This window comes from Hyperolius riggenbachi, chromosome 6, assembly GCF_040937935.1.
Source record: "Hyperolius riggenbachi isolate aHypRig1 chromosome 6, aHypRig1.pri, whole genome shotgun sequence".
Taxonomy (NCBI): domain Eukaryota; kingdom Metazoa; phylum Chordata; class Amphibia; order Anura; family Hyperoliidae; genus Hyperolius; species Hyperolius riggenbachi.
In genome coordinates, this window is record NC_090651.1 from 6,817,970 (window position 1) to 6,843,761 (window position 25,792).

Genomic DNA, 25,792 nt, shown 5'->3' on the forward strand with positions numbered 1-25,792 from the left:
GCTTGGGAAAGCCCCCAGGTAAGTGAATTTTTTTTCCCCGCCAGTTAAAGGGAACCAGAGAGGATTCAATATACATACCTGGGGCTTCCTCCAGCCCCATACGCACGGATCGCTCCCACGCCGCCGTCCTCCGCTGCCTGGATCCGCCGCCACCGGGTCCCGTCATTGCCGCGAGTCGGCAAGTCGGCCGGCGGACGCGGCCAATTCTCCGCATTACAGGGTGCTCGCTCTCCATACAGATACGCATGTGGCTGCTTACTGCGCTGCCGCATGCGTACATGTATGGAGGGAGCCCCTGTGATGCGGACAATTGGCCGCGTCCGCCGGAAGTGACGGGCCCGGTACCGGCGGATCCAGGAAGCTGAGGACGGCGGCGTGGGAGCGATTCAGGCTTATGGAGCTGGAAGAAGCCCCAGGTATGTATAAAATCATTTTCTTTTTTCAACCCCCCGTTCCTCTCTGGTTCCCTTTAAGTAGGTCAACGGTTACTTCAGTTCATACTAAAGAGTCAGACTATTACTAGAGGTCACATCAACACTACATACAAATTTTGTAATACACACAAGTTAAATACCTTATTAGATACATATTTCTAATTATCTCTACAACTATGCGCGATTACCTAAAACAAATGTCAGCTTGATAATCAAGATACAATATTTCTGACACTCCTGGATGTCTCAGTGTCAGTAATGGTGAATAGGGGACTGCAATACTCAGTTTTCATATTTGATAAAGCGTTACCAAAGAAATTCCCTTTGGAAACCTCAGACACATGACTCAGATGTGTGCACACAAAAACACAGCTGGCAGCAGAGTGGGAGTGTCTTCCTCTGCACAGAGCCATCACCTGACTCCACCCACCTCTGCCCTCTGTGGGAGGAGTCAGTTCTGTGTTCACAGAAATTGATTGGTGGATGTCCTTTCCTAGCTCCTTCCTAACAGTGGTGATGAGATAGCGGGAGGAGTTTGGATAGAAAACAGATTGTTGGCCATCCAGCTAAGCAGTATCTCACATTAGGACAAGGGGGTCAACTTTAGTCTGAACTGCTCTCTAAACCGTAACCAAGAATTGCACTTCATCCCAATCAGTAGCTGATACTCCCTTTCCCATGAGAAATCTTTTCCTTTTAACAAAACAGATCATCAGGGGGCGCTGTATGGCTGATATTTGGTGAAGGCCCTCCCACAGTGTGATGTCAGGACCATGGTTCTAACATCACACTGTGGGAGCCTTGTTGCATTGTGGGAAATAATAGCAGTTTCCAACTGCCAAAAAAAAAAAAGCATCATCTCCTTCCACAGATCTCTCCTGCCAGCAGTATAGATGTCGCCATGTGATAAATGTCAAAATGTAAATCAGGGCGAGGAAAGGTTTTACAATGGACAAACACTGACTAAATCATTTGTACATAATTATTGTAAAATGAAGCACTTTTTTAAATTACATTATTTTCACTGGAGTTCCTCTTTAACTTGTAATCATGCTCCAGATGGGAGTACTCACCTATCAGCTGGGTCCGGCTGTCTGCAGTCAGGTGTTTCGCAATGTGACCAATGACATACATAATATGGGAAGTGGCAGGGCTGAAGCACGTGTCATTTTGCCTAAGAAAGAGAAAACAACAACAGCCAATAAGATGCTTCTCTCAAGAAGGACTTTCCAGCGGGAGAGACCAAGATAACGACATGATGGGGGAGCCCTCACCTGCTGACTTCCTCCCACGTGCTCAGGATTTTGGTATAGTCCAGTTTGGGGGCAAAGATGGTGACCTTAGCCAGCAGCATCCAGGCCGGAGTGTCGTGTTCTGTGCCCGTGTGCGAGATCAGGTTTTTGAATAAAGTAGCAGAAAACTTGTCTTGTTTGCCCCACAAACTACAAACTTTTGTCAGGTAACGACTGGAAAGAGAAAAAACAAACTCATTATTCAAATGCAACCTAAGCACACAAAACAGGCGGAGATGCAGACAGGCGGATCTGTAATGCTTTCATACACAATGCTTTATGAAAACCCTGAGCGCTCGTCTTCACTAAGGGCCATTCACTGCGTTTCGTCGCACAGGTAAATGCTGCCTATTCGAATGTGAAGGGTGGGGGGAAGAAAACCTATGGCACATCTGTGGCTGCTTAAAGTGAACCAGAGACTAAGCACCCTCATGTTTTTTACCATATATATCAGTGGGAACATTAGAGAAAATACCTACCCTGCTCTCTGTTTCATTCTTCACTGCTCAGCCTGCCTGTTATCAGCCCTGATAAAATCCCGGACTGAGCATTCAATCTAGTTTTGCTCGGGTATCATTGTAGCTGAGTCTGTCTTCTCTGATGTCTTTTCAAGCCCAAGCCTGCCCCCTACTGGCTCTGCTATAATGACACAGCTATAATCATTCCCTGCAAAGCCAGACTGAATGCTCAGTGGGGGATTTTATCAGCGCTGATAACAAGCAGGCTGTGCAGTGCAGAATGAAAGAGAAAGCATGGTAGGTGCTTTCTCTAATGTTCTCACTGATATATATGGTAAAATGCATGAGGGTGGTTTGTCTCTGGTTCACTTTAACTGCTTGAGGACCACAGGCTTACACCCCCTAGTGGCCAGGCCATGTTTTTACAATTCAGCACACTGCAGCTTTAAAGTGGACCTGAACTCTTGCACAGGACAAAAGGAAAACAGAGAAATGCACCCTGTATGTATTTAGAGGGTTAAGCCTGTCTAATCCCCCCTCATTTGTGTTTAATCACTCGTTGTAATTTGACCCCTCCCCGCCCCCTGTGTCACATGACTGCCTATGGCAGATAAGCCCATGTGAAAGCACAGGCTGTAAACAATATGTCGGCTTCCATGAATCAGGAAGTAGAAACCGTGCGGATGTATTTTAGGATTTGTATCGGCTGTAACAAATACATGTTCTTTGTTTAAAGGTTATTATGCTGTTGTGTATCTTTTAGAGCAGAGAGGAGTGCTGAGTTCAGGTCCACTTTAATAGTGTGCTGCACGGCCATACAACTTACCACCTTGTCTTGCCACCAACACAGCTTTCTGTTGGTGACATTTGATTGCTGCTGCCACATTTAATTTTTAATTACTTTTATTTATGTTATTTTTTTTAAATAAAATCATTAATCCACCCCCCCCCCCCCCCCCTTCCCCGAGATCCAATAACAGTGACCACCTGTCATAGGCATCAGCCTATGAGAGGGATTGCTTTGTGAGCCTCTCCTGGGGACAGCTCAGTGACAGAGCTGTCCCCATACAGCGCTGCATTAGATCGCAGCGCTGTGCAAGCATTTGCGGCCTGTTTTTATAGCCTGCTAGCTTCGATCGCGGCTGGCAGGCTGACTCAGCTGGGATAAACGCGCATCCGTGCTAATCTCCGCCCCCAGGACTAGACGCCGGCGATCCTGGGGGAGCCACTCTGCAGCTGCCGATTGGCATTAGGCGGTTGTAAAGTGGATAAAGGACAGCTGAAGCGAGAAGAATACGGAGGCTGCCGTATTTATTCCCTGTTAAACAATACCAGTTGCCTGGCAGCCCTGCTGATCTATTTGGCTGCATTAGAGTCTGAATCAAACAAAAACAAGCATGCAGCTAATTTTGTCAGATCTGACAATAACGTCAGAAACACCTGATCTGCTGTATGCTTGTTCAGGGGCTATGGCTAAAAATATTAGAGGCAGAGGATCAGCAGGATAGCCAGGCAATCTGCATTGTTTAAAAAGAAATAAATATGGCAGCCTCCATATACCTCTCTCTTCAGTTGTCCTTTAGACCTAAAGCATAGATTTTACTACACCGGCTCCCGTCACATGTGATGCAATGATGCACACCCGCTGGCACTGAACTCAGCTTTAAAGCCCCATCTACACCATACAATTTTTTGTCCGATTCGATTCATTGATTTGATTCAATCCGCCATGTCCGATCGGGATTTGATTTGATTCGATTCAATTTGCCATTGTTTTGCAATGGCAAATTGAATCGAATCCCGATCGGACATGGCGGATTGACTAGAATCAATGAATCGAATTGGACACAAAATTTTTTTTAAAAAAAAATAATTGTATGGTGTAGATGGGGCTTTAGCCAGTCAGGAGCCAGTGACCCTGCGAACTAATCCCAGCGATCACGAAGTAAAAAAATGTTTTTTTTAAAAAAAAAGTCTCCGGTCCTTAAAAGGCCAGAGACAGACGGTGATAAGCCGGTTAAGCATCTGTCCTATATTTATTAATCAATGTCTGAATTGATGTTCTGGTGGATTCAGACCTAAATCCTAGTCTCTTGTAAGTTCTGCAATGTCAAATCAGTTTATGTGCCCCGGTGATCAACTATGCAAATATTACACTTAATATGCACATATTTAATTAGCAGGATGCAGAAAAAAATAAATAAATAAATAAATACATTTCAATAAAGAAAATGCGATGATTCAGATTCGTATCAATCCAAAAACAGACGGACATCAACGCTGGTCACATCCTTCAGCACAAACTATTCTCTATGGGTTGCTGCACACCTAAAAGCGCCAGCGTAATCGCAAACGCTCAGCGTTCTTAGAAGTGATTTATCTAAGCGATTCTAAGCATTTTCTAGTTATGCCTAGCGATTTCTGGATCATTTTGGTGTAGCAATTTTTTATTTTTTGTACAGTAGAGCTGCAAGTGTAAAGCTTTTGTAAAAAAAACAACAACAAAAAAAAAACACTTGTAAAATTGCTCTGTTCTAGCGCTTTTTAGAGCAATTTTCCACTTTCCTATACTTAAAGGACATCCAAAGTGACATGTGACATGATGAAATAGACATGTGTTTGTACAGTGCCAAGCACACATAACTAGGCTGTTTTTTGGTCGGTCTGAAAGTTAAAAATCAGGTATGCAAATTACAGTTTCTGTCTGGGTTGGGACCGGGTCAGACTACAGCGTAACCGTCAGTGATAAGGAATTGCAGCCATAAAACACTTCCCTGGCAGTAAATGGCTTCTGAGAGCAGGAAAGAAATAAAAAGGGTCAATAGTTCATAGATTTTAGCTCTGACATACTTCAATGATTGTGTCAATGAGAAGAGGTCATGAAACAGTAAAAACTTAAAAAGGAGATTTAAATATAAAATACAACTGTGGGATAGCTAAAAAAAGGTAATTTCTAGAAAAAGAAGCATAGATGCAATGGTTTATTTTCACCTCGGATGGCCTTTAACATTGAGGCTGAATCGCAGGACCCGCATTTGGGAGGAAAAAAAATTCACATCGCTCTGGTGTGATCAATCCCATACATATACATTTGAAAAGCTCTCAGAATGGCTCTAGGTGTGCACCAGCCCTGAGGTAGAGTTTGCAGTGTAAAGGACTGAAGACAAGTTCCAAGAGTCCGCACGGTAATATCTGACAATGCTTTTGTGCCGTGCGCACGCAGAACAGTCTCTTCAGCGCAGGTCAGTATACTCACCTGAGATCCTGGCACTCTGTGGACAGCAGCTGCAGCAGATCCCAGGTCAGCTTCTGCTTCTCTTCGTAGTCTGTATAATATTTATAGTGTTTTATGTTCTGTAAAAGGACCTCATCCAAACGCTCGAGCATCTTCTCCTGCACTGTGGACTCCGTGTCCATCACCACCGGGATCATTCCGTTCAGCCAGGCTTTCTGGACCATCACGTTCTGAGGCTGGGCCTGAAAGACACACAATATTATACCAGACGCGGTCACTAGGGGGCAACCTACGATGATAAACTCAGAAGTCAGAAATGGAAAACCCGCCACATCAAACATTAATGCTATGAGACCTGTACCCGCAGCAAACACTGACGTCCATACATCTGGCCTGGGGTCTGACGGGATCAGGCTGCTGTGTCTGCATCAGCCAGGCTTCTCCAGGGCTTTCTAAGAGGGGGGTAAGAGCATGCTCGCACTGCCCTCTGCTGTTCAGTGTTGGTGAGGAGCGCAGGTATATTACAGCCACTCCCCTCTCTCTGCAGAGCCCAATGGGAGGGTGCATGACTAAGGAGTCACTCCCACCAACTCTTACACTGGATAATGTGTGTTGGTAGAGACCAAAATGATCTGCTGTTCAAGGGGCGGGGACATTCGAGGGAAAAAAGAGGGGGCATTAATGGCAACTGAGAACTAGTGTTTTTGTTTATGAACTATCCCATAATGGAGTGAGCAGTTTGGGGGGGGGTGGTGTGGGGCGAGCGTCATTACTTATGAGGCGCTGCTCTTCTGAGCCCTGTCTGTATGGGATCAGCTATCTTCTGCAATCTCCTGGTGAGATTGTGCTTCTTTGGCCATCCAGTGCATGCTGGGAGATAGTCAGTGGGCGTGAGAACATCTATGTAAGGACCGTAAGCTGTGAGTCCGTAAGCAGCACTCTGTAGTTAAATAGTGCCAACCACCCTAACCCCCCCCCCCCCCCACCTCCTCTGCAGCATACTCCATCTGGGGGCTTTAAACCTGGAATCTCCCCCCCCCCCCCCCCCCCCACAAATGTGAAAGAATGGGAGGAGAAAGAATACAAGTTCTTCTTTACTCGTATTTAGTTTGAGGAAACAGGATGACATGAAGGTAGACATAATAGACAGAACGTTGGGCCTGCAAATAACACTCACAGGCCATGAGTGTAGATGGAGAAGAGAAGATGTCCAAAAACCGAACCTTGTGGGACACCAACAGAAAGCAGGCCTGGTGAAAAGTTGGTACTGAGGTAGGAGACCACAAAAAGGTCCAGATGGGTAAGAGACATCCAAGAACATGCTAGATCCTTGATTGGGGGTCCGGCGTAGATACTGATCAATAATATGAAAGGCAGAGAACAATATGGAGAACTGGTCTTTGGATTTTGAAACCAGGAGGTAGTTAGTGACTTTTGTAAGGAGTGTGTGAGTAGCTAGAAATACGAGTGGACAGATTACCATAAAAACCCCCGCAAATATAACGTGCACATACACTTTTTGAAAGTCTATTACATGCGCTTTCAATGCACCAATGCCCAGGCCTGCTGATTGGTCACACAAAATTATAGCAGGAATTCAGGAAAGGAACTACAACCACACACACAGGAAGTTGATATCGCTACAAACACTTCCATATAATCAATATGTACGAGGAGACAGACTGGCACTAGATACCGGCCGAAGCAATGGTTATTGGGTCACCGGATTAAGTATTCCATATTCAATTGTGCACTCAGAAATGATCACAGCATGTACTTGAAGGAAGAGACAGGTGAGGCACGAATTGCTGTAACAGAGATACCTTTTAATCGACGGTGTCATGACACATCAGGGTACACGGTGGGGGTGAGGGAGGCCTGATGGCTGTTTCGCTTTAAGACAAAGCTTCCTCAGAGGCTCTTCTTATCTGGCCTCTGAGGAAGCTTTGTCTTAAAGCGAAACAGCTGTCAGGCCTCCCTCACCCCCACCGTGTACCCTGATGGGTCATGACACCGTGGATTAAAAGTTATCTCTGTTGCAGCAATCAGTGCCTCACCTGTCTATTCCTCCAAGTAAACACTTCCATATGGTGGACATTGTTCCCGAGTCCCTTTTTATTAGCGGGAGATGAGATCTTACCTGCAGAAGTTCAGTCAGAGACACCAGCGATTGCTTACGCACAGACAACGCTGGATCTCGGCATCTGTCCCGGAGTATGGCCAGCTCCTCAGCGCTGCATGGAACGAGGCTATACTTCAGGATGCTCATCAAGACCTGAGCAGGAGAAAAGTGAAGACAAGTTAGGGCGGAGTCACTGCGAGGTGAGGAATCGTATGCTGTACAGAAGAGAACATGCGGGCTAAGTATATAGATCAGTCAGCTGGATGCTGTGGTTGGGGAGGCCCAGTATTCCTGGGAGACGCCTGCGTGTTGTCCACATATGTGTGATATGCGTGTAGACAATGCATTTTAAAGTAAGCGTGGATTTACAGTTTGACGATTGAGCTCACAATCTAATCCCTACCATAGTGATAGTCTAATGTCCTACCATATTATTATGTATTTATATAGCACTGACATCTCCTGCAGCACATTACAGAGTACATAGTCATGTCACTGACTATCCTCAGAGGAGCTCACACTCTAATCCTACCATAGTCATAGTCTAATGTCCTACCATATTATTAATATGTATTTATATAGCACTGACATCTTCCGCAGCACTTTACAGAGCACATAGTCATGTCACTGACTGTCCTCAGAGGAGCTCACAATCTAATCCTACCATAGTCATAGCCTAATGTCCTACCATATTATTATGTATTTATATAGCACTGACATCTCCTGCAGCACTTTACAGAGCACATAGTCATGTCACTGACTGTCCTCAGAGGAGCTCACACTCTAATCCTACCATAGTCATAGTCTAATGTCCTCTCATATTATTATTATGCATTTATATAACACTGACACCTCCTGCAGCACATTACAGAGTACACAGTCATGTCACTGACTGTCCTCAGAGGAGCTCACACTCTAATCCTACCATAGCCATAGTCTAATGTCCTACCATATTATTATTGATTTATAAAGCGCTAACATATTCCGTGGCGCTGTACAAAGTAAGAAACGAACACAGGGTACATAATACAGACAATGGTGTACACCAAATATACAAGATTTATAATTAGTGACAAAATACAATAACTATACAGAATACAAAATACAGAATTGGTAAAGACATTGATAAAAGTAACATGATGAATAAAATGTATAATGATTTCAAGACACAAAAGGAGGAGAGAGCTCTGCCCTTGTGAGCTTACAATCTAAAGGAAATGGGGGGGGGGGGAGGGGGGACAAGAGGAGGGGTAGTATACAACAAACATATAGAGGCAGTTTGTTTTATGATATCTAGGAGTGCAATTTGGTCTTAGGACAAGCGAAAAGGGCCTAAGGTAGAGCATAGGCTCTTGTTCAGACAGTGAAGCATACCCAGGTGACAACCTGCAGTGGACAGCAGTGTCACCGGATGTGGAATTTGACTGGAAACCAGCGAAATTACTGCTTTCTGGCTTCCATGTGGATGGGTGGTGCCAGCACTGCTATTCCATATGCGGACCACCAATATTTAAAGATGTAGCAGAGCACATCTATAAGCAATAGATTTTCAGCGTGTGGGGGGCTGGTAAAAAAAAAAAAAAAAAAAAAGCTTCAGGGGGCCACATCCGGCCCACGGGCCTTAGTTGGAGGACCACTGTTCTAGCCCAACAATCTGTTTTCTTTTCACTTAATTGGGAGACATTTTTGTATTTCCCCTGTTCACAATCCCATCGGTTTTGTTGGGAAATGATGGCGGTTCTGAAGGATCGGGTGACTGACCTGCAGCGCAGACTTCCGGACGGTTGTTTTCCCGTCAGCGGCTCTCAAGCGGAGCGTCTCCAACATCTCTTGTCCTGCAGGAGGCAACGACAGATCATCAGTGAGAAGCAGCAATGTGCGATAAAGTGACGACAACCAGCGACCACCTGCGATAGCAAACCGCTACAAAACTCCCCGAAAGACAAAGGAATTATTTTACTAAAGAGTTTAAACTGCTACCAAAATATGTCCATCTGTCTATATGTATATTGGTTTGTAGACCCACCCTCCCGGAGATGCTTAGCTTAGGCTGTTTAGCTATATGGAATGCATTCTCTCTCCCCCCCCCCCCCCCCCTCGTGTCAGATATAACATTGTATTCAATATATTTCATGAATTTCTCTTCTCTCTGGATGTTCTTGTAGGTGAAAGTCTCATCAAATTATTGTTGAAATGATTGAAGATTATGAACTTGTCTACTGTGTGTTATAATAGGTGAAACATTTATCTAACATTTTCTAAGGCCCCGTTCACACTGCACGCGTTTCCAGCCACGTTTTGGAAACGCGTGCAGGTGGCCGACACGCACGACATCAGACATTGCATATAGTGCAATGTCTGATGTTCACACTGCATGCGTTCCGGACCTGTGCGGTCCGGGAACGCATGCTGCACGCATTTTTTGCAAAAACGCGCCCCTGTCCCATTCGCTTTTCAGTGATGGGATCAGCCACGCAACGCACACAAACGCACGTTGCGTTCCACACGCATGGCCATCCGCGTTTGTAATGTGATAAGGCCTCACGCTGTAAGAGACTCAGAGAGAGACATATAGCTGAAATATTCTGGCAAGCAAGTGTATTAGCAAAGGGCTCCTAGAAGGACTCATAGTTCGCAGCAAAAGAAAATTCCAACGCCAGAATGTTGGTGATGTAATTTGCTGCAAACATTCATGTTTAGCAGGTGGAGCTAGTTTCTTTTAGCACTAAAAAAAAAAAAAAAAAAAAAAAAAAAAAAAGTGGGCAGAAAGCTTTGCTATGTCCTGCTATCCTGAGCAGCTTCTAGATACTGGCGCGGTAAGTACTGGTATGTATGCATTATTCATTGGTACATTGTAAGAAAATGTTAGCTTATATTTCAGTAAATGGCATCCTGATCTTATATCCTTTTTATATGCAATTTCTGAATATTATTTAATTATCACAAGAATATATATGTAGAGAAATGCCTCCTGCATGTGTGTTCTAATTATTTAAACTGGGGTATACCAAAACAAATGTATATGCAAGCTTTCAGTGGTTTATAACCCACGTCATTAAAGTGATTTAATATATATATGTATATATGTATGTGTATGTATATATGTATGTGTATGTGTATCTATATCTATATATATCTCAGTGGGGCCATTAGAGAGAACACCTACCCTGCTCTTTCACCCTTCACTGCTCAGCCTGCTTGTTACCAGCCCTGATAAAATCCCCGACTGAGCATTTAGCCTGGCTTTGCCCAGGAATTATTATAGCTGAGTCTGTCTTCTCTGATGTCTTTTCAAGCCCAAGCCTGCCCCCTTCTGGTTCTACATTCCTGTTCTGTATACTGCAGCATCACAGAGAGCTGTGATGAGATGGGAGGAGCTGCTGGTGTCTGGTAATGTAAGGGCATATTGAAAAACGTTTTTTTTAAATCTATATTTGTTAGTCATAAAAGGTTTTTTTTAGAAATGGCGATTTCATTTTGCACACAGCCCACTAAATAATTCGCTTTCCTGATGAACTGTGTTTTGCATGGAGTTTAAGCAAAAAAAAAAAAAAACGGCACACCAGATCAGCGAAAACACCAGGTATAGCATTTATTTTGTAAAATCTATCGGGGGATATGTTCATTTTGTGTCAAAGTGTTCATCTCTGGTTTCCAACTTTGGAAGTAGTAACGCTAAAATAGGAGTTGCACTTCCTATAGGTTAGTAACTGGGAGACCAGACCCTGTATATTTTGTACTTGCTTCAGGAACAAACATTCCACAAAGATGACCTGACAGGAATAACATTTCAGAATGTAAATCAGGGAGAGGAAAGATTTTACAATGGACAAACCACTGACTAAATCATTTATAAAATCTTATAAAAAACATTTTTTTTAAATAATATTATTGATTATGATATTTTCACTACAGTTCTTCTGTAATAAAAATCCAAGCTGGACCAATATAGAGCCACCACATTCCTTACCATCCACTCCTTTGGCGGCACTGGCTTCAGTGACTTCAATGGTCCTCATGACATTAATAGTTTTCCGGGTGTGGCTGGAAGCTGTAGAGGAAAGGATGGAGATATGTGGAGAGTCAGATTACAGATCATGAAAGGAGACCTCATTGTCTATGGGTGAGATAAACAACTGATCTGCAAATTTGGCTCTCCAGCTGTTAAGGAACTACAAGTCCCACAATGCATTTCGGGAGTCTGACAGCCACAGTCATGACTCATAAAGGCAAATGCATTGTAGGACTTTTAGTTCTTTAACAGCTAAAGAGCCAAGTTTAAAGATCACGGACAAAACTCTTTAGATGTGTTGCCAAAGCAAAGGCTCTTGAAAGCGGCAGACGGCATTTTCACACTAGGTCCTGCTCAGCCATGTCATTCGTCTTCTAAGTGAGCAGCGTGTCCTGCTCTATGGAGAGGAGGGTGGACATGGGGCCACAATTATGCTTCATTGGATAGATTTCCACAGGAGGAAGGGAACAAGGATCAGCGACTTGGCCTGGTGGAATGCTGAGGGGAGGCCAGCGACATCAGTGGAATAGATACACACTTCCATCCCCCCAAAAAGTAAGGAAAACACATTAATGTACCTTAAAGGAATACTATTAAAGTATCTCAAATTTCTGGAAGCAGCATTAATCAATATGGCAATATGAGTCAGAACGAACACAGCATATGCTTCTGCTGTGCAGTGTGTCTTTTTTAAATATACCTTGCAGACAGCGTCCCCTGAACAAACTGACGGCGACGGGTTATTGGGGCAGACCATTATGCTAGAGGTGATGCCTCTTGCCGAGTGCAGCTGTGGACTATACTGTTTTATGCTCCCCAACATCAGTGCAAGTTATGCAGCATGTTACTATGAGGAGGGAGAGACAACAGCTCTCCCTCCCTCTCACTCCAAGTCTGCCCGGCCAATAACACCATGCTGGACTGATTCGGTTCAGTGTCTTTCTCATTCACTGAACTGATTCGGTTCAGTGTGATGAGTCGGATCACTCGACTCACAGGAAAGAACCGGCTCAAATGAGCCAATCCCTCATGAACCGGGCTTCACTAGTGTGAAGGGAAACTTCTGACGATTCTCTTCACACGCAAGCAGAAGAGGACAAGTAAGCATGGTGTTATTGGCCGGGCAGACTTGGAGTGAGAGGGAGGGAGAGCTGTTGTCTCTCCCTCCTCATAGTAACATGCTACATAACTTGCACTGATGTTGGGGAGCATAAAACAGTATAGTCCACAGCTGCACTCGGCAAGGGGCATCACCTCTAGCATAATGGTCTGCCCCAATAACCCGTCGCCGTCAGTTTGTTCAGGGGACGCTGTCTGCAAGGTATATTATAAAAAGACACACTGCACAGCAGAAACATATGCTGTGTTCGTTCTGACTCATATTGCCATATTGATTAATGCTGCTTCCAGAAATTGAGATACTTAAATAGTATTCCTTTAATAGGAGTCTTATTTTGCAACACGCTGCAGCTGTAATTAAGCAGCCACTGGGGACGGTCAAGAAGATGCAAGTCATTTCAAGTTGATGCAGGATTATGTTAATATTATATGCAAATGTATCTACTTATTGTTTTTCAGACCGTATAACTACGCCCTGCAGGACTTCACTTACCGCCCCGGGGGCGTAGATATGAGTCTGTGGCTTCTAATGCGCGCCGCGTGCCCGTGACAGCAGGCCTGTGGAGTCGGGGCAATTTTGGGCACCCGGAGTCGTTGATTTCATGAATTGAGGAGTCGGAGTCGGATGATTTTTGTACAAAATCCAAAGCCCTGTTAAGTATTAGACTAAGGAGTCGGAGTCGAGGAGTCTGAGCCATTTTGGGCACCCGGAGTCGGAGTCGTAGTTTCATAAACTGAGGAGTCGGAAGATTTTTGTACCGACTCAACAGCCCTGTGTGGCAGAGTAGTGATCGGTGAATGGGAACGTATTCCCATTCACAGATCAGAGTCCCGGTAGTAAATGCTCATCCGGCACCAATGAGATGTGGATGGTCATTCCCAAAAACGAAAGTAAACACACAGGTTTACACTACTTCCTGTGTACTGTTCAGTACATAGGATAGTGTGGGGACATCTAGTGGCCTGAAAAATAAAAAAAATTATACGCACAAATTAAAAATAAATCCCCCATTAATTTTAACCCTTTACTTCCCCTCCACTATAGTTACTCCTCCCCACCCCCACAAAAGTGATGGCATAAAAAGAAAAAATATAAATAGTTACATTAGGGACTCAGATTTAATGTGTATGTCATGAGGGTAGATTACTGTTATTTTAATAAATAAGGGTTTCTAATTGTTAACAGCATACAAAACAAAAAAACCCAAACAGAAAAAATACATCTTTATTTCCAAATAATAAATTGTCATCATACATACAACAAGTACCACCTGGGCCCTCTCTGATCCAGGGTCTCATAGCAGCTGCTATGGCTATTGCTACGCGCTTGATCAGGGCCTCATTTTAAGCCAAACAGTTAAGTGTACGAATGCCAGCATTTTACGCTTTGTTGCTCCCTGAAAAATGGGCTTTCATTTTTAATGCCTCACCTTCTGTGCCATTGACCGAACTCTCGGTGGTGGAGGATGCGGACACCGTTCTGCAACTACCTAAAAGACAAATGCAAAGCAGTTAAAACTTCACATCGTGATTGGCTGGGTTAAAGGGGGGAAAAAAAGGGGGGGGGGCAGAAGTGGCGTCACTTTTGGCATCACAGAGAAACAGTAAAGATGCAAACCAGCAGAAATAATATTTTATAATCACATTTTTCTTAGATCTGACAGTGAAGACTAAAAACAACGAGGATAGGTAAGAAAAATAAGTAAATTCTTATTTGACAATGTTTATTGTATTTTTCAGGCGATCTGAAGTTTCATCTCACTTTAAAGTAAACCAGAGAACTTGGAAACTGAAGATCTGATAATTACCTGGGGCTTCGTCCCACCCCATAAACACAGCTGAGTCCCTCGCCGTCCTCCCGTGGTCTGCAGTGTTTATGGGGCGGGAGGAAGCCCTGGGTAAGTATAAATCTTTACTTTCCGAGGTCTCTGGTGTAATTCTAGTGAGAATGTAAGTAAGATGAGGAGAGGGGGAATGTTCCCGTACGGTGACTGTACTCACTGCCTTGCAGAATCTCCTGCACCCCGACCAGTGCTCCTTGCTTCTCCAGCAGCTGGGCCAGGCAGGAGAGAGCTTTGCTGCGGATGGTGGGGACCTTGTCTGAGCAGCGGCTGAATACGATTTCCTGGATCATAAACTTGTGCTGAAGAAATCTCACCTCCTCCTGAGGGAAGGAATCGTCCACGCTTCTCTCCGGCAGGTCCAGCAGAGCGACTGCCGCCTCCACTGCAAACATTCTGTACGAGGACTGAGGAAACAACACAGCCTATTACAGGGGAGCATCAGGTGACCCCGGCATACGGGGGAGCATCAGGTGACCCCGGCATACGGGGGAGCATCGTGTGACCCCGGCATACGGGGGAGCATCGTGTGACCCCGGCATACGGGGGAGCATCGTGTGACCCCGGCATACGGGGGAGCATCGTGTGACCCCGGCATACGGGGGAGCATCGTGTGACCCCGGCATACGGGGGTGCATCGTGTGACCCCGGCATACGGGGGAGCATCGTGTGACCCCGGCATACGGGGGAGCATCGTGTGACCCCGGCATACGGGGGAGCATCGTGTGACCCCGGCATACGGGGGAGCATCGTGTGACCCCGGCATACGGGGGAGCATCGTGTGACCCCGGCATACGGGGGAGCATCGTGTGACCCCGGCATACGGGGGAGCATCGTGTGACCCCGGCATACGGGGGAGCATCATGTGACCCCGGCATACGGGGGAGCATCATGTGACCCCGGCATACGGGGGAGCATCATGTGACCCCGGCATACGGGGGAGCATCATGTGACCCCGGCATACGGGGGAGCATCATGTGACCCCGGCATACGGGGGAGCATCATGTGACCCCGGCATACGGGGGAGCATCATGTGACCCCGGCATACGGGGGAGCATCATGTGACCCCGGCATACGGGGGAGCATCATGTGACCCCGGCATACGGGGGAGCATCATGTGACCCCGGCATACGGGGGAGCATCATGTGACCCCGGCATACGGGGGAGCATCATGTGACCCCGGCATACGGGGGAGCATCATGTGACCCCGGCATACGGGGGAGCATCATGCGACCCCGGCATACGGGGGAGCATCATGCGACCCCGGCATACGGGGGAGCATCATGCGACCCCGGCATACGGGGGAGCATCATGCGACCCCGGCATACGGGGGAGCATCATGCGACCCCGGCATACGGGGGAGCATCATGCGACCCCGGCATACGGGGGAGCATCATGCGACCCCGGCATACGGGGGAGCATCATGCGACCCCGGCATACGGGGGAGCATCATGCGACCCCGGCATACGGGGGAGCATCATGCGACCCCGGCATACGGGGGAGCATCATGCGACCCCGGCATACGGGGGAGCATCATGCGACCCCGGCATACGGGGGAGCATCATGCGACCCCGGCATACGGGGGAGCATCATGCGACCCCGGCATACGGGGGGGCATCATGCGACCCCGGCATACGGGGGGGCATCATGTGACCCCGGCATACGGGGGAGCATCATGTGACCCCGGCATACGGGGGAGCATCATGTGACCCCGGCATACGGGGGAGCATCAGGTGACCCCGGCATACGGGGGAGCATCATGCGACCCCGGCATACGGGGGAGCATCATGCGACCCCGGCATACGGGGGAGCATCATGCGACCCCGGCATACGGGGGAGCATCATGCGACCCCGGCATACGGGGGAGCATCATGTGACCCGGCATACGGGGGAGCATCATGTGACCCCGGCATACGGGGGGGCATCATGTGACCCCGGCATACGGGGGAGCATCATGTGACCCCGGCATACGGGGGAGCATCATGTGACCCCGGCATACGGGGGAGCATCATGTGACCCCGGCATACGGGGGAGCATCATGTGACCCCGGCATACGGGGGAGCATCATGTGACCCCGGCATACGGGGGAGCATCAGGTGACCCCGGCATACGGGGGAGCATCAGGTGACCCCGGCATACAGGGGAGCATCATGTGACCCCGGCATACAGGGGAGCATCATGTGACCCCGGCATACAGGGGAGCATCATGTGACCCCGGCATACAGGGGAGCATCATGTGACCCCGGCATACAGGGGAGCATCATGTGACCCCGGCATACAGGGGAGCATCATGTGACCCCGGCATACAGGGGAGCATCATGTGACCCCGGCATACAGGGGAGCATCATGTGACCCCGGCATACAGGGGAGCATCATGTGACCCGGCATACAGGGGAGCATCAGGTGACCCGGCATACAGGGGGGCATCATGTGACCCCGGCATACGGGGGAGCATCATGTGACCCGGCATACGGGGGAGCATCATGTGACCCGGCATACGGGGGAGCATCATGTGACCCGGCATACGGGGGAGCATCATGTGACCCCGGCACACAGGGGAGCATCATGTGACCCGGCATACAGGGGAGCATCATGTGACCCCGGCATACAGGGGAGCGTCACGTGACCCGGCATACAGGGGAGCATCATGTGACCCCGGCATACAGGGGAGCATCAGGTGACCCCGGCATACAGGGGAGCATCAGGTGACCCCGGCATACAGGGGAGCATCAGGTGACCCCGGCATACAGGGGAGCATCATGTGACCCGGCATACAGGGGAGCGTCACGTGACCCCGGCACACAGGGGAGCATCATGTGACCCGGCATACGGGGGAGCATCATGTGACCCGGCATACGGGGGAGCATCATGTGACCCGGCATACGGGGGAGCATCATGTGACCCGGCATACGGGGGAGCATCATGTGACCCGGCATACGGGGGAGCATCATGTGACCCGGCATACGGGGGAGCATCATGTGACCCGGCATACGGGGGAGCATCATGTGACCCCGGCATACGGGGGAGCATCATGTGACCCGGCATACGGGGGAGCATCATGTGACCCGGCATACGGGGGAGCATCATGTGACCCGACATACAGGGGAGCATCATGTGACCCGGCATACGGGGGAGCATCATATGACCCGGCATACGGGGGAGCATCATATGACCCGGCATACGGGGGAGCATCATGTGACCCGACATACAGGGGAGCATCATGTGACCCCGGCATACAGGGGAGCATCATGTGACCCCGGCATACGGGGAGCATCATGTGACCCGGCATACAGGGGAGCATCATGTGACCCCGGCATACAGGGGAGCATCATGTGACCCCGGCATACGGGGAGCATCATGTGACCCGGCATACAGGGGAGCATCATGTGACCCCGGCATACAGGGGAGCATCATGTGACCCCGGCATACAGGGGAGCATCATGTGACCCCGGCATACAGGGGAGCATCATGTGACCCCGGCATACAGGGGAGCGTCACGTGACCCCGGCATACAGGGGAGCATCATGTGACCCGGCATACAGGGGAGCATCATGTGACCCCGGCATACAGGGGAGCATCATGTGACCCCGGCATACAGGGGAGCATCATGTGACCCCGGCATACAGGGGAGCATCATGTGACCCCGGCATACAGGTGTCAAATATATAACATTGCATTCTTTCCTTATTTCATTAATTTTTATCTCTTGATTTTCTTTTAGGTCATAGACTCAAAATTATTGTTGAAATGATTAATGATCAGTTTTTGCATCTTGCTTTAAAGTCTCATTTATTCCCACGCTGAGAATGACCTAACCAATAGCTGAAATATTTTAGCAAGCATATTAGCTAATACTTGGCAGAGGTCTCCTAATAGGACTCAGAGGTTAGAAAGATTGCATTATTATGAGCTCTCCTGACTGAGGATTGAGCCACTATGGGAGTCGCCAACCCGTTTGCATTGGGACATCTGATCTGCATGCTTGTTCAGGGTGTATGACCGTGTGTACGGTTGTAAAGTAAATAAATACGGTATGTCCACCTCCATATCCCTCACACTTCAGGTTCCCTTTAAAGTGAACTTGAGGTGAAAATAAACTGATGAGAAACAATTATATTTATGCAATGTACTTACTCCTAAAAATGACTTTAGATATCCCATGGTTTTATTTTATATTTAAACATTTACAAAGTAGAATGAATGTTTTGTTACCTCTGCTCAGTGGCAGCCTAATAAGAGTCCCAGAGTAAAATTAAAAAAAAAAAAAAAAAGTCAGTAGTTCATGTATTTTATCTCTTCCTGCCCTCAGAAGTTGTATTCTGCCAGGAAAACTTTTATGGCTGTAATTTGCGCATCAGTGATGTTTACTATATTCCCGACAATACAGAAGCTGTCACTTACATGCCTGGATAGTAACACTTTCAGGCAGCAAAATAGGACAAGTAAGACAGCCTGGTTATTAATAGGTTTTGCACTGTACATACACGTTTATCTTATGTCCCTTCAGATTTCCTTTAAGTCTCCTCTAAGCTGATAGTACAGTGATGGCTAACCTTGGCCCTCCAGCTGTGGTGGAACTACAAGTCCCATGAGGCATTGCAATACTCTGACAGCTCTAAGCATAACTCGGGGAGGCAGAGGCATGATAGGATTTGTAGTTTTGTCACAGCTGGAGTGCCAAGGTTAGCCATCACTGTGATAGTGTAATGAAATGTTACAGAATCGTCAGCCGGTTACCTTCGCATTCCTTGACCATTTATACAGCCAGTGGATGAATGAAGCATATTTAGCGTCGGGTAGTTTGTCTTGCAGCTTCACCAGAGCCTGGGCAGCCGACAGCCGATAATCCGTCTTATCCGGACACTACAGAAGAGAGAATAAGTGCTTCAAGTAAACCCCATCACTAGAGAAACAGGGAGGCGGCCATTGTGGACTGCTGGACATGCAAGCTGCCTGGACATAAACCGCTCACCAACCAATGTCAGCTGATCAAGAGTTATAACCCCGTCTGCAGAACGGCTGTAGGGGCTCACCAACCACTGTCAGCTGATCAAGAGTCATGACCCCGTCTGCAGAACGGCTGTAGGGGCTCACCAACCACTGTCAGCTGATCAAGAGTCATGACCCCATCTGCAGAACGGCTGCAGGGGCTCACCAACCACTGTCAGCTGATCAAGAGTCATAACCCCTGTCTGCAGAACGGCTGTAGGGGCGCCATGCAGGATGGAGAGGACAGAATCAGAACGATAACCAAGAAAATCGGGGGTTTTAAAATCATAACATTTAAAGGGACTCCGAGCAGTGCAGAAACTATGGAAAGATGCATATCATTTTAAAGCGCTCTTTCTCCTCTTTCCAATGATATATAAACCACCACCCTACGTCTTTTAGTTTTCGCTATTTTCGAGATTGAAATTGCCGCGGACGCGATTTCGATCGCGAAAATAGAGAAAACTAAAAGGTGTAGGGCAACGATTTAGGTGTCGTCAGAAAGAGGAGAAAGAGAGCTTTAAAATGATATCCATCAAGCCATAGTTATATTGTATTACACAGGGCGACACTTTCCCCAGTGTCAGCAGCTCCATTTTGCTGAATGCAGCTGCTGACTTTGACAAAAAGTCGCCCTGTGTAATACAATATAACTATGGCTTGATGGATATCATTTTAAAGCTCTCTTTCTCCTCTTTCTGACGACACCTAAATCGTTGCCCTACGCCTTTTAGTTTTCTCTATTTTTGCGATCGAAATCGCGGCCGCGGCAATTTCAATCACGAAAATAGCGAAAACTAAAAGGCGTAGGGTGGCGGTTTATATATCATTGGAAAGAGGAGAAAGAGAGCTTTAAAATGATGTGCATCTTTTCATAGTTTCTGCACTGCTCGGAGTCCCTTTAAAATACATGTAAACACATACATACAGTACATATCCAAACACAAACACACATACATACATAAAAGTAGTACATTTCTTCCAGATTAAAAAGAGCCATAAATGACTTTTCTCCTATGTTGCTGTGACTTACAGTAAGTAGTAGAAATCTGAAAGCACTGACAGCTTTTCGACTAGTCCATTTGCTCATAGGGGATTCTCGGGGTTTTGCTCATTTTCAAAAGCACTTAGTGAATGGCAGCTGCTTTGCCCAACTGCCAAAGAAGTGTGAAGTGAGCAGGAAAGCTGGCCAGCATAATTGCTGTACGCGCCCATTGACGTGGACACGCTTGCGCAGAAGCGCCGTCCGACCGTCGGGGTGGTCAATGGGACACAGAGGCCTATTCCCTGCTGCGTGATATGCCTCTGTGTCCGTCCCATGCTGCTCTGCCCCCCCCCCTCCCCCCCAAATTGTTGCTAATCTCTAAGGTAAAGGAGGAGAGGGATGCCCTGCTCAAAATGCCCACTGGGGGCGGTCTGCCATTGGGCAGCTGTCTCCCTGGCCGTTCCCCCGCCTCCCTGCTTGTCAGCAGGTCTTCCAGCGTTGTGACCCCAGAGGTCACAAAAGTGAAAGTAACTTGTTGCCGGGCACAGGAGCGGTGGAGACGGCAGCTACCTGATCTGTTCAGCTCCCTGCATCAGGTAGCACAGTTTGTTTGTTTTTATTTCCTATGCCCACCCCTGGCTCTCTTTAAAGTGAACCGAGCACCTTTTTTTAGCACTCAGAACATTTGTATAGCACATGAAAAATGCATGCCAACAATCTGTTTCATTATTAAAATAAACTTTAATTTTATCTTGTATGGTACATTCAAAGTAGTTTTATTAGCCTGTTTCAGCAGGCCTGCCCGACCGTCCCCAACCGCAGAGACTTCAGGAAGTTAATTGCTTTTTTGAGCTAATTACCAAGACCTAAACAATATCTTTTCATTAACAAAGGGCGTGAGTAATTAGGACTGTTTCTTCAAAGCCATTGTGTGTGTCAAAGTGTCAAGATAGCATCTCTGACTTCTGTAAATAAGGAATGTGAGAAGGGGAGGGGGGAACATGGCAGCTTCTATGCCAGGAGAGATTCCAGTGAAAGAGAATATGCTCAGTACCCTTTAAGTACAAATCATCAAAAAAATAAATAAAAAAAAATAAAAATAAATAAATAACGCAGTATTTCTATTTCAGCCATACAAATGGCCCTGATGGTCCGTTTGAGAAAGGTAAACATTACTGGTGGGAAAGGGGGTATCAGCTACTGATGGGGATGAAGTTCAATTCTTGGATAATGTTCTAAAGAGAATGATAAAATAGCCTTCAAATTGGAGTGTAGTGGAAGGATCAATTACTGGCTGTGACCACAACAGCCACCGCGAAATCCGTTTCAAATCAGCTCAATTAGACCCCCAGAAAGAGGATTTCTGATTGGACTTCAGTGTTGTCCAATTACAAAAACGTTTATTCACTAAAGCAAACAGCTGCAGAATGTTACTCACCAATCAGAGATAAGTAACCAGCAGCCAACAACTGCTGCAGAATGTTACTGACCAATCAGAGTTCAGTAACCAGCAGTCGACAACTGCTGCAGAATGTTACTGACCAATCAGAGATAAGTAACCGGCAGCCGACAACTGCTGCAGAATGTTACTGACCAATCAGAGATAAGTAACCAGCAGCCGACAACTGCTGCAGAATGTTACTGACCAATCAGAGTTCAGTAACCAGCAGTCGACAACTGCTGCAGAATGTTACTGACCAATCAGAGATAAGTAACCGGCAGCCGACAACTGCTGCAGAATGTTACTGACCAATCAGAGATAAGTAACCGGCAGCCGACAACTGCTGCAGAATGTTACTGACCAATCAGAGGTCAGTAACCGGCAGCCAACAACTGCTGCAGAATGTTACTGACCAATCAGAGTTCAGTAACAGGCAGCCGACAATTGCTGCAGACTGTTACTGACCAATCAGAGATAAGTAACCAGCAGCCGACAACTGCTGCAGAATGTTACTGACCAATCAGAGTTCAGTAACAGGCAGCCGACAACTGCTGCAGAATGTTACTGACCAATCAGAGGTCAGTAACCGGCAGCCAACAACTGCTGCAGAATGTTACTGACCAATCAGAGTTCAGTAACCGGCAGCCGACAACTGCTGCAGAATGTTACTGACCAATCAGAGTTCAGTAACAGGCAGCCGACAACTGCTGCAGAATGTTACTGACCAATCAGAGTTCAGTAACAGGCAGCCGACAACAGTTGCAGAATGTTACTGACCAATCAGAGTTCAGTAACAGGCAGCCGACAATTGCTGCAGACTGTTACTGACCAATCAGAGATAAGTAACCAGCAGCCGACAACTGCTGCAGAATGTTACTGACCAATCAGAGTTCAGTAACAGGCAGCCGACAACTGCTGCAGAATGTTACTGACCAATCAGAGGTCAGTAACCGGCAGCCGACAACTGCTGCAGAATGTTACTGACCAATCAGAGGTCAGTAACCGGCAGCCGACAACTGCTGCAGAATGTTACTGAAAAATCAATCAGAGGTCAGTAACCGGCAGCCAACAACTGCTGCAGAATGTTACTGACCAATCAGAGTTCAGTAACAGGCAGCCGACAATTGCTGCAGAATGTTACTGACCAATCAGAGATAAGTAACCAGCAGCCGACAATTGCTGCAGAATGTTACTGACCAATCAGAGATAAGTAACCAGCAGCCGACAACTGCTGCAGAATGTTACGGACCAATCAGAGTTCAGTAACCGGCAGCCGACAACTGCTGCAGAATGTTACTGACCAATCAGAGGTCAGTAACCAGCAGCCGACAACTGCTGCAGAATGTTACTGACCAATCAGAGGTCAGTAACCGGCAGCCAACAACTGCTGTAGAATGTTACTGACCAATCAATCAGAGGTCAGTAACCGGCAGCCGACAACTGCTGCAGAATGTTACTGACCAATCAGAGTTCAGTAACCAGCAGCCAACAACTGCTGCAGAATGTTACTGTCTAATCAGAGTTCAGTAACCGGCAGCCGACAACTGCTGCAGAATGTTACTGACCAATCAGAGGTCAGTAACCGGCAGCCGACAACTGCTGCAGAATGTTACTGACCAATCAGAGTTCAGTAACAGGCAGCCGACAACAGTTGCAGAATGTTACTGACCAATCAGAGATAAGTAACCAGCAGCCAACAACTGCTGCAGAATGTTACTGACCAATCAGAGTTCAGTAACCGGCAGCCGACAACTGCTGCAGAATGTTACTGACCAATCAGAGTTCAGTAACAGGCAGCCGACAACTGCTGCAGAATGTTACTGACCAATCAGAGTTCAGTAACAGGCAGCCGACAACTGCTGCAGAATGTTACTGACCAATCAGAGGTCAGTAACCGGCAGCCGACAACTGCTGCAGAATGTTACTGACCAATCAGAGTTCAGTAACCGGCAGCAGACAACTGCTGCAGAATGTTACTCACCAATCAGAGTTCAGTAACCGGCAGCAGACAACTGCTGCAGAATGTTACGGACCGATCAGAGATAAGTAACCAGCAGCCAACAACTGCTGCAGAATGTTACTGACCAATCAGAGTTCAGTAACAGGCAGCCGACAATTGCTGCAGAATGTTACTGACCAATCAGAGTTCAGTAACCGGCAGCCGACAACTGCTGCAGAATGTTACTGACCAATCAGAGGTCAGTAACCGGCAGCCGACAACTGCTGCAGAATGTTACTGACCAATCAGAGTTCAGTAACCGGCAGCCGACAACTGCTGCAGAATGTTACTGACCAATCAATCAGAGGTCAGTAACCGGCAGCCGACAACTGCTGCAGAATGTTACTGATCAATCAGAGTTCAGTAACCGGCAGCCGACAACTGCTGCAGAATGTTACTCACCAATCAGAGTTCAGTAACCGGCAGCCGACAACTGCTGCAGAATGTTACTGACCAATCAGAGTTCAGTAACCGGCAGCCTGAGTATTCCGCTGTATTACCTGTGCTCACTGTAGCATAAAAAACCCAACAAAGCAGACAAACACCAAACCACAGGTATTACCTTAGCACAAATGTGTTGTAATAGGATCCACAGCACTGGAAGCGCCGCCTCCTGCATCTTATCCACAATGAAGCTGCGGAGAGAACAGACAAGACGTTACACAGGAAACAAGGTCTAAAGACTGATACTTAAAGCAAATCTGAACCGACAAATTTATGAAATGATGATTTGTATGTGTAGTATAGCAAAGAAACAGAACATTAGCAGCAAAGATAAGAGTCAATTTTTCCCAGTACAGGAAGAGTATAAAAAAACAAAACCGAAAAAACCCTTCAGTTATCTAAGCTCAAGAGATTCTCTGAGCTATTCCTCCTACTGAGCCGAATACAGTCCTGTTTTCTGAAGCACTCACACAGCCAAGAAACACGGAGAAGCTTGACATAAGAGGTTTTACTGCATGAAAGCTCAAATGGTCATTATCTCTGCTTTGTTTTACAGCTTAAAGAGAATCTGTACTCTGAAATTCTTACAATAAAAAGCATACCATTCTATTCATTATGTGCTCCTGGTCCCCTCTGTGCTGTTTCTGCCATTCTCTGCTGCAAACCTGGCTTGTAATTGCCAGTTTTAGGCAGTGTTTACAAACAAACTAACCAGCTTCTAATAGGCTCAGCTAAGCAGAGTGTGTTAGTCACACAGAGCCTGCAGGGGGTGTGTACAGCTTCTAGCTAATCACAAGCAGCCCTGCACATTCCAGTCTGACTGCCTCAGCCTGACTGTGCCGACTATAGAGAGAAGATTAGATCATATAACAGAGATAACACAGCTACTGTGCAATTAGGAAAAGCTGCAGTAAGCCAGACCACATTAGAAAAGGCATAGGAACTTATAGCATAGAAGAAATAAAGATAAACAATTTGTTACAGAGTCTCTTTAAAGGGAACCTAAACTGAGAAGAGATGGATTTTTCCTTTTAAAATAATACCAGTTGCCTGACTCTCCTGCTGATCCTGTGTCTCTAATACTTTCAGCCACAGCCCCTGAACAAGCATGCAGATCAGGTGCTCTGACTGAAGTCAGACTGGATTAGCTGCATGCTTGTTTCAGGTGTGTGATTCACCCACTACTGCAGCCAAAGAGATCGTCAGGACTGCCAGGCAACTGGTATTGTTTAAAAGGAAACATCCATATCCCTCTCAGTTTAGGTTCCCTTTAAGGGTTTACATGGACGCTTGGCGGAGATTACCGCTAAGCGTACGGGACTCGTCCACTAACCGTTCCCATTCAAGTGAATGGGGGAGTTTAGCTTACCGGCAATTGTACAAACGGGGCGTTCCGATCCCGATTTACTGCGCCGTTCCAG

The 25,792-nt window shown here is 46.9% G+C and overlaps 1 protein-coding gene across 2 annotated transcripts in view; it reads right to left on the reverse strand.

Annotated features, from left to right (window-relative positions):
- The window catches only part of NCAPD3 (non-SMC condensin II complex subunit D3), a 104,398-nt gene that overhangs the window by 45,424 nt on the left and 33,182 nt on the right, over positions 1-25,792 (reverse strand). For both annotated transcript variants that reach the window (XM_068238794.1, XM_068238795.1), the window contains 10 exons: positions 24,490-24,562; positions 19,251-19,376; positions 14,674-14,920; positions 14,103-14,162; positions 11,512-11,592; positions 9,303-9,376; positions 7,560-7,694; positions 5,441-5,661; positions 1,709-1,900; positions 1,508-1,608 (listed from right to left, as the gene is read on the reverse strand). In XM_068238794.1, the coding sequence (XP_068094895.1) occupies positions 1,508-1,608; positions 1,709-1,900; positions 5,441-5,661; positions 7,560-7,694; positions 9,303-9,376; positions 11,512-11,592; positions 14,103-14,162; positions 14,674-14,920; positions 19,251-19,376; positions 24,490-24,562 (1,310 nt within the window). The remainder of the gene's footprint in view (positions 1-1,507; positions 1,609-1,708; positions 1,901-5,440; positions 5,662-7,559; positions 7,695-9,302; positions 9,377-11,511; positions 11,593-14,102; positions 14,163-14,673; positions 14,921-19,250; positions 19,377-24,489; positions 24,563-25,792) is intronic.